The sequence below is a fragment of the Sylvia atricapilla genome, chromosome 2 (genome assembly GCF_009819655.1).
Source record: "Sylvia atricapilla isolate bSylAtr1 chromosome 2, bSylAtr1.pri, whole genome shotgun sequence".
Classification (NCBI taxonomy): domain Eukaryota; kingdom Metazoa; phylum Chordata; class Aves; order Passeriformes; family Sylviidae; genus Sylvia; species Sylvia atricapilla.
This window is the reverse complement of record NC_089141.1, coordinates 27,947,471-27,957,137: the sequence shown is the minus strand read 5'-3', so window position 1 is coordinate 27,957,137 and position 9,667 is coordinate 27,947,471. Positions and strand designations below refer to the sequence as shown.

The window sequence follows — 9,667 nt, the reverse complement described above, 5'->3', positions numbered from 1 at the left end:
ATTATCCTTGGGACATCAGTTTGCCCTTTCTTGGCTGAAATTCCCTGGATTTTTAAATCTGTATTGTTAGAATATGTATCTCACCTAACAACCTGGATGTGAGGGTTCAGAACTGGCATTCATATTTCACACTGGTGAAAGCTGCTATTAATGCCCAATCATGGGATTCTCCATCACTGTGAAGTGTTGAGAGAACAAGTAATCTGCATGCATGAAGGAAAATCCCCCATTTCTCTCACAGCATGTCACATGTTGGAAAAAGGATGAAGCAGGGGAAGGGATCTTGTGAGAAATTAATTCCTAAGCAGGAAGCAGAGCTGCACTTGGACTCAAAAAGAGCCTGTGATCTTTTAGTCACTGCTGTGTAGGTGGGAACAAGGAGGGGGAAAAGACCATCTCTAAGTGCCTCAATCTTCCAGCATGAAGAGAGATGAGCAGATGAACATTTGAAGGTGCTCATGTGTGACTCTGAACAAGAGGGCACAAGAATCCCTCTCCTGTCAAGTGTAACTAGGTGTACTAACAACCCCCATCTGGTATTTGCAGCTTATTTAAGGTAGGTGAGCACACAGCTATGTCTGTGATTGTGAAAGCAAACAGAAACTTAGGAACTAGAAGACCAGAACAGGTCAGCAGCTCCTGAAGAATCACAGTTGACTGTGTTGAAACGTGGTGCATTCCCAGTACTTGAAAGATTTCAGGTCTTTTAAAACCTAATCCCTTTTAAAAACAAGCTTAGTGGGAACCATGCAGCACTGCTCAGTAGTAGGGTTGAAATACAGCAATCTTTCCACTGTTTGCATTTCAGACAGCCACATCAGGAGATTGTGCAACTTTTGGACCACCTTTCCCAGTAACAGGGAAAAGGAAAAATATTTATTCTCATTTAATCTGATAAGTAAATGAAAAAATGACATGGATGTTTCCATAAGGTTGGACTAAAAATCTACGTATTTCAGTGTTGCTGATCCTCATGTTGATCTTCTAGGGCTCTAACCTGTAGAGGAAGAGAACAGAAAATTAACATGAATGGAAAGAAGAATAAACAAGAAGAAATCAGAAATCCCAGCTCCACCTTTGTACAGTTGTTGAACCAAACCCAATTATGTGCATATTCTTTGCAAGTGTTGTGTGAGCGCTGTGATTGATGTAGACTGGCTTCAGATTTGGCCTTTGGCTCTTGGAAGGAAATGACAACATGAGACAGAGTCCTTACATGGGCTTCAAGTAGATTAGGGATTTGCTTTTACTGTACAAATTGAATGGCATAAAAATCCTAACCACACACTCAGGATGGGCAGTCTGCTTAGGAATAATGGAGACTTTAATGAGCAGCTTCCTGTGGGGTATTTAATTCTAAGTATGTTAAGGAAATATTTTTGAAGTGTTTTAAATATTCATGTGAAATAACAGAAAATATAATGAGATAGGACTAAGTTTGGTCAGGTGATGCTTGATGAGTAATTTTTGCTTGTTGGTCTCTGTTAGGAGGTGTGGCATATTTGTGATCAAGTTTAATATTGCAGGGAAATTTCTAGGTGCCAGTAGAGAGGCTCTGGTGATAACCACTTGAGAAAAGTGATTGAAATGTAGAAAATTCACACAGTGCCTCTGCAGTGACTTGACTGTTTCTGTTCTGGATGGCTGAACAAGACTATTTAACCAATTGCAGGATTTACCCTAGGAGTGTTGGTGTTCCATGTTTTGTGAGACTAAACCAACCAACCCAGAGTTCCTTGAAATGTGTGAGATGGATATGGTTTTGAGTCCAGGAGACTTTGAGGGGAGGAATGTTCAAACAGGCATTAGGTACAGTTGTTTGGTAGCATGGGATGGCTGCAGCCAGCTTCAATACGAATTATCAATCAATTCATAAAAGGACACTGTCAGTAGAAAAGGGAGGTTTGGCTGTGGTGACAACAGTTATGATTATCTGGATTAGACATGTAGGAGGAGAATACTGTGTAGTATATTTCTCTCCCTTGGTGTTTGTCATGGAAATTGACCCTGATCAGAATTTCTCTTGGGACTGGGGTTGTCTCACTAAAATGTGAACTGACTGGGTATTTCTCTTCCATTTCAACATGAAGTGATAGAAGTTTGTCCAAACTGCCTTCATGATGAGCTCCAGGTTTTAAATCCCTGAGTTGGAAGGCATTAAACCGGTTGTTTTTCTAGACTATAATTGTGTGTTATTCTGGGGGTAAAATTTCACACTGGAAAAGGTAAGAAAATATTTAAACAGAAAAAAAAATCTATAGTTGATGTATACTGGGCAGTCCTAGAGCAGATGCAGCAGTCAGAGGTACACGTCTGTGAAGTTTTTGAGAACTGACTGATGTGGTCACTTTTCTTTTTCTCCAGAGGAGAGGAAATGAGATACAGCTGGAATTTCTTTGTTGATTGGTTAGATAACATGGCAGGCTTACAGATGTTTCAGTTGGAAGTAAAAGATTATGTCACTGTTACACATACAAAGCAAACGGGGACTGTTCAGCTGAGGAGAGACATCCACAGGGTTCCTGTTTCTGAACTGTCAGCATCAATTGCATTGTAGAGTTCCTGAGCTCATGGGGGCGAGGTGAACGCCAGCCTAATGTTAAACATGTTGACTAGTGGTTTGTGAGAAATTCCCAATAAGACTTTCTTGTTGTCAGGGAAGACTTAACCATTCAAAGACAGTCTTAGAAAGGATCCAAAGAAGGGCTACAAAGATGGTGAAGGGCCTTTAGGGGAAGCCTTGTGAGCAGTGGCTGAGGTCACTTGGTTTGTTCAGCCTAGAGGAGACTTGAGAGGAAATCTCATTGCAGTCTTCAACATCCTCACGAGGGGAAGAGGAGGGGTACACACTGACCTCTCTGTTGACCACTGACAGGACCCAAAGCAGTGGCCTGAAGTTGTGTCAGGGAAGTTAGTTAGGATATCAGGAAATGATTCTTCACCCAGAGGGTGGCTAGGCACTGGAACAGGCTCCACAGGGCAGTGCTCACAGCACCAAGCCTGACAGAGTTCTAGAAGTGTTTGGACAGTGCTGTCAGACATATGCTGTGATTCTCAGGATGTCCTGGGCAGGGTTAGGAGCTGGGCCTTATCCTTGTGACTCCCTTCCAACTCAGGATATTCTGTGGTTCTTCATATTGACTGATTCTATAAGGCTACAGAAATGTGCTGTATGAGTGTGCGCAGAGGGTTTTGTGTATTTGAGCTTTTCACATTGAGGCTGCCCTATCTGTAAGACTCCTGTCTCTTATTAGACTTGCTGTCAGTGTCAACAGGTCACCAGTAAGATTTGGTTTTAGAAACTGAAAAGTGTTACAGAGAGGCTGATTTATTAGGGCTTAATTGTAGTAAATGCAGCTTCCAGGAGGCTCAAGGACTTGTTTAATGTGGACACTGTAAGTGAAGGATTTGGGACACGACTGAGGAGGCTCTGCTGTGAGTGCCTCTACTGAGCTGAGCAGTTGTAGTAACCTGCAGTTCCCTTGTAGTGAGTGCTTTGGTTAATGCCATCCAGTGTTTCCCCTCTGTTGTCACAGTTACCAAGTCAGTGTGATAGGTGCATCATTTGCATGAGCTTTGTTCAGGATGCTACTGCTGAAGTGAAGAGTAGGTAAAACACCTGTACTTTAACTTACAGCTGCTGTCACTGCACTCAGTACTTACACTAGCTATAAGTCTTTCGTGGGAGCGTAATCCGTAACCGTGGCTTGGGGCTTGTAGAGAGTGCCTGGACTGCTGCTGCCATCCCTCCCTGGGGGAACCCTTCTGGGCGGGACTCATACATGTCACTGGATAACACAGGTGGAATACCATGTTAAGGACCTTAACCATTTTGGTACCTTTCTTTAAGTAAAATAACTCATGGAGGTAGGAATGAATTCTGGAAGTAAAGGTGTGAAACATCTTGAATCGGGACTAGTGGCCTCAGCTCAAAGATTAAAAGAACAGGTAAAATATGGAGGAAGGGCACATTTTGGAGGCTGATCTGCAACTGTGTCTGAGGACTGAGTGAGTGGGAACAGAACAGCAGCTGGTTTTGCTGCTATGCAACTAGTCCTGTCTAGCTCAGCTCTGCAACTATAGGCATGAAAGGTTTATTTGGGTCAATGCAAAGTAAATTTGGAGAGTTTCAACGTCACCTCCAGAGCATAGAAAGCCTCAGAGGAGTTGCTGTTAGCTGTTACTCTGGTCAGGCTCAGAGTATCCTGAAGTTCTCCTTTCTTTGGTAAGGGTGGTCCTTACTGTGAATGAAGTTTTTGGCATGTTTGGAGGTAGTTTGTCTTGCTATTTCTTTTATAGGTTTCCAGAGGACCCTTTCTCCCAGGCTTGTAAGTATAAATTTGATTAAATGTCAAACAGAACTTCACTTGGAGCACAGGGGAAATAGAAATAATAGCTATTGACTTGGCTCTTTTACTGTATCTTTTTCTTTAACTGCTGTCATCAGTTAAACAACTGACAAGCCCATTGAACCCACACAGGCTCATTTCTGACAGCATTCATGCTCTTCTGTGCTTGCATCTTTGCTGCTGCAGGGATTGTCCCATTTGCCTGTGCAGTGTCAGGATGATACATAATTTTGTTCCTCATGAGGTTGTACCACCAGATGCTACCATGGATTCAAAAACGTAATAACGTATTTTCATGAGGGGTGGTGGGAAACAGTTCCTATTATTTTCATTTATTTTTTTAAAGCAACATCTTTCTGAGTTGCCATTCTTCTTTTCCCCACTTTTCAAACCACATTATTCTGATGTAAAATGCATTTGGCATCAGAATCCTAAATGGCTCATTTGTTGTGCTTTTGAAAACAGCCATTTTTGTATTTCTGAAAAGGACAGTAAAGCCTGCCACTGCAACAGCCTGCACTGGAAACAATGTATGAGGCTCTCAACAGGAAGAAGATCCCCAGGGCGGATGCTATGAGGTGTGTGAGAGAAATAAGACAACAAAGGATATTTGCTTTCACAGGCAGGAGAAGAGTTTCAGTTTCTGTCACTATTTCAATATCATGGGAAACTTCTTCAAGGCCACCAGCGTCTTTCCCTCCAATCAGCATGGCAAAAATCTCTATCTCCAGTTCAACCTGCAAGCCTGCTGCCACCTAGGAGAGACAGAATGATTTACAGGTAAGGTGCAAGTTTCATACATGGTCCCCTCCAGCAGTACTTGGAGCTGGTGGTTGATGCCCCAAGCCTGTCAGTGTCCTTAATACTATGCTTTAACTTTTGGTTAGCCTTGAAGTGGTCAGGCAGTTGGACTAGAGGGCTATTGTAGGTCCCTTCCAAATGAAATAAAATACAATACTATGTTCTATTCTAAAAAGAACAAAGGTAAGGAGGTACAACAGGGGCAGATGGGAGGAGAAAAGAAGAGAATGGAAATTATTCCAGCCATCTAGATGGATTTCTGTAAGGCCTTTAACATATTCTCCCACACCATCCTTCTCTCTCAACTGGGGCTTTTAAAGATCCTTCCAAACCACACTATTCTATGATTTTAAGTTCTGAGTTGTGGCTAAGGCTCTGGACTAGGAGATTTGACTTTTACTCTGGCATTGCCTCTCTGCACAAGTAATTGCTTCTTGATTCCATGCATTGTCAAGATATTGCTACAAGGATGCTGTGTGGACAGTGGCCAGCACTATTTATCCAGAGATAACTTGCAGGTGAAAAGAGAGTCTGAACAAAGGCAGAAAGCATGAAAGCTTCCTACTTAATGGGATAATTTTTTGTGCTATGCTGCTTTGCTAGATAAAAAACTTAATGTAGAGAGAACTAGAAGCAGGAGAATAAAGGACTGAGGCAATAGTTTACTAGGTTCAAATGCTGAAGATATCAGTACAGGAAGTGAGGTCTAGGCATAAGACAGAGCAGATAGAACAAACACTAAGCAGAAGGGAAAACTCAGAGGCAGTGGTAGAGTAATCCTGTTAGCTTTGAAAAAGCTCTCTGTAACCTCACTGCTTGATGGGCTGCTTTCCACTGAACTTAACGTTTTTATCCCTCTGCATTCTGGCACAGACTGAGACTGGAATGCATGGGATGCTCAGCTGAAGGTGGCAGAGGGACAGTGGAAGACAGCATCACTTCAAATAACTTCAAACAAAACTGTGTACCCTGGCAGCTCTATTCCCAGACAGCTGCTGTCGCAGAAAGGTGCCCTAGCTAGCCTGAGGGCCAGCTGAGTCTAATAAAAACCCCCAAAGCTCTCCTGGGTGACCTACAGGCCCTGGTGTGTACATCACTGTCAGTCCTGTGTGTGGAGGTGGCTGCTTCACTCGAAACCTGTCAGAGAGAGAAGAGAATCATTTTGCGACAAACTGTTTCAGGCAGGAGAAATCACATCTAGGAAGCAGGCTGCCTGATCTTCCTCTACTTTTTAAATTACAGCAGAATTTCTTAACTCATCCTTTCTTTCCATCATAATGTACCAGTTGGACTACAGCAGTATTCCTGGGCTTCTCTCCAAGGCTCAGGTTTCTAACAAAAAAACCCCAAAGGAGCAGATGAATGGGCCAAAGTAAGTCTTCAAGGAGCTTTTAAACACTGCCTGGTCCTTGCAACAGAATGTGAAACAGCAGCATTCTAAACCTGCACATTCAAAGGAAACAGAAGTCCAAACAGCTTCTTGCCAAACACCTGTGTGTTGCAGACCCAAAAGTCCATAACAATCTTTATTTAATGATCTTTGATGTGATTCTATTACAGAAGGCATGATACTGGTATGAATTTTGTGCAAATAATCTTTAATTAAATGATACCAACTAAAGCAGAAACTTTGCTTCCTCGCTTCTTACTGATTGTCTCACATCTGAGATTCAGTCCTTTTGTGACTGCAACTTCCTACTGTTCAGAGTTTTAAAGATCATTAGATCAAATGTGACCTTTACTTTAGCACTGCACTGGAATATGATCCTGTGGATTTCATTCCTCCCTGAAGAACAGTTTACCAGCATGCCCTTGCACCAGATGCTGGTAAAGGAAAGGCAGCGGAAGAGGCATTCCTAGGATATGGCTCCATCTTATGGAAAGCTCTGGCAGACCTATAAAGTGGCTGTCAGAATTCCTGCACTTTGTCTGGAGTGGTGGCTCCACAGAAACTGCACTTGATTTTTGTCGGGATCCATTTGGAGAGATAAAACCAAGGGTACTAAGAATTCAAACTAACCTTGAGAAGTTCACACCAACATTCTTCATGATTACCGTGGTTGCATAGGTGCAGCCTTCCTTTAGCACCCCAAATGTCACCCTGGGTGGGATGAGATGGAAGCTGGTAAGATCCTGTCTTGTTGCAAGAGAAGATATGCTGACCTTTCCTGAGGCAGGATCTTCTATCTTTGCAAACAAAATATGAGACAAAGAGAAAGTTTGTGGCCATTAATTCAGGTAGAGAATACCTCAACCTATATTTGACCTCTGTCCACTCACTCTGTCCACTCACCCTTAAAAAAAGACATCCTAATTTGAGTAAAAACTGAAGCAGCACTTCGAATACTGTCTGAAAATTTATACTGGTCTGAGTTTTCAGATGTATTAAGCCATTCAGGTGTCTCACAGAAAACTGGGAAGCTCTGATCTTTTGGAAATAGCTCTCATGGGCTTGATGCAGAATGAATTTTTGCTAGCAGTTGAGAGGAAAGGTACTTCTAGAATTGCCAGTAAACATAACTAAATGGCAACAGCCATGTTTCAGTAAACAGATTCAAAATACCTTCCAGTATTGCTCCAGGGTGAAGGTTTTATGGAAAAGAGATGACTCAGAGGATACGAATCTTGACAAGAAAGATGTTATTTTTACCTTTTTATTTGGTATGGTGTTTGTTTTTTTCCCTTGAATGTATGATGGTAATATTACTTTCTCTTTTCTTGTCTGTCCGGTAACATCCACCATCAGACTTGGAACTTTGTGTTGAAAAGGTGTCTCTTCTGCTTTTGCTGCCACCTTTAGGTCTGGAAGGAAAAGATTTCCAAAAGCATGCAGAAATGTCAGGTGGATTTAAATTTATATTGCAAATATTGTGTCAAAAGTTATAAAGAGATACCAAGCTGCTGCAGTTACATTCTGGAAGGCAGGTGTACCTGTTGTTCCACTGGGAGCATCATCCAGTTTGGAGGGATCCTGCAGCTGAAGGCCAGATGAAAGTGACAAATCATTTGTGGTATCAACAAATTCAGCTGCCCAAGGGAAAAGAATGGAATACTGAGTCAAGTGTTTTTCATGATCACCATCATTTTCATAAACAGTGAAACAAAATCAAGTCTTTGGCACTTTAATTTAGACAATCTTGGTCTACATAGCTATGAGAGGCTGGGAAAATTTTGCATGTGGCATTTTGCTCTACTCGGCCACAGAGATCTCAGAAGTGCCTGTTGTATTACTAGTCATTCCTTGTTCTCCGGGTAACTAAACTATAAGCCATAAAGGACTAAAAGACAATCCAGCACAGGCCTTATGGTGATTGAAAATGAAGAAATATGGTAATTAGCGAGGATCTGATAAAGCTCCACAGAGGACTGTTTTCCTGATATGAATCTTTTCTGTGTATTACTTTTAACTTCACTCTATGATTTCAGTAACTTGTCAGCTCTGCTTTTCAAACAGAACTGAAGTATTCCTCTCAGTTCTGAAAAGCTCACGCCTAAGATAATGATTCCCTCTTTCACTGCTTCCCATCATGGAGTCACTGCTTTCCTCCTATATCCTCCAGTCTATCCTTAGCCTGCATGTTTCCTAATCCATATTGCTTTTGTACCAGTTCCTGCTTACCACTGAACTTCAGAATGAAATCTCCCAAAATTTTCCTACAGTCACACCAGTTTTTTTCTAAACTTGGCTTCCTTGGTTCTTGCTCATCTACCCCTAACTATTTATTTATTCGATAATGTTTTTCTTGAGCATTTTTCATCTATCCATTCCTCATTCATAGCCCAGTTCTTCAGCTTAGCATCCAAAGCTGATGGTTCTTTCACATTCAGTGATGTCTGCAAGGGCTTCTTCCTCCTGAAGAAGATACAAACCCAATTCCAGACAGTTGATTACCTCCATTGGGTTCTCCTTGCATCCACAGAGGGGAAGTCACACTTCTTTCTTCTTGAAGTGGAGGAAGTTCCTTAGACATTGCTTCCAAATCAGGAAACTAGAGTGAAGGAAGAAAGAGGGTTTAGGTTTCCCAACTAAACACCTAGGAAAAACAGCCAGCAGGCACAATCTTCCCACCACAAAAAACACCCCCCCAAACCAAAAAAACCCACAAAAAACCCAAAACAAAACACTAACAACAACCAAATAAGCAGAAGCAAAGTGGTGACTATAAAAGAGATTTAAATAGTTACATCAGGTTACAACCTACATTTCTGAGTAGGCTTTACATACTTCCAGCATTTACCAGGTGAGTCCCCAAGATCACCTCTAAATTAGGAATGTTACTTTTACTTATCCTATTTCTAATAAGCAGGGAGAGAGGTTTGAGGGGTAAGTAAAAAAACCCTGAGGTTGAGCTTTGCTCTGAATCAGGCTCTCTCCAGAGTTTATGTAAGGAATTTTATAGAGTTTGTACTCAGTGAACATATAACCATCTTCAAGATACACGTCCTTTACAAGGGCACACAATTTTCAGTATTAATTCTTCCACAGCTGTCTTTTGTAATGGCTTGTTGAGATAAAC

At 41.8% G+C, this 9,667-nt stretch overlaps 1 protein-coding gene across 1 annotated transcript in view; it reads right to left on the bottom strand.

Moving 5' to 3' along the window:
* Nucleotides 1-3,664: 3,664 nt before the first annotated feature.
* SPAG17 (sperm associated antigen 17) overlaps nt 3,665-9,667 on the bottom strand; it is an 86,404-nt gene continuing 80,401 nt past the window's right edge. The window contains exons 41-47 of the mRNA XM_066341189.1: nt 9,043-9,139; nt 8,082-8,177; nt 7,801-7,952; nt 7,171-7,337; nt 6,227-6,287; nt 4,960-5,104; nt 3,665-3,801 (exon numbers count right to left, since the gene is read on the bottom strand). Coding sequence (XP_066197286.1) covers nt 3,665-3,801; nt 4,960-5,104; nt 6,227-6,287; nt 7,171-7,337; nt 7,801-7,952; nt 8,082-8,177; nt 9,043-9,139 — 855 coding nt within the window. The remainder of the gene's footprint in view (nt 3,802-4,959; nt 5,105-6,226; nt 6,288-7,170; nt 7,338-7,800; nt 7,953-8,081; nt 8,178-9,042; nt 9,140-9,667) is intronic.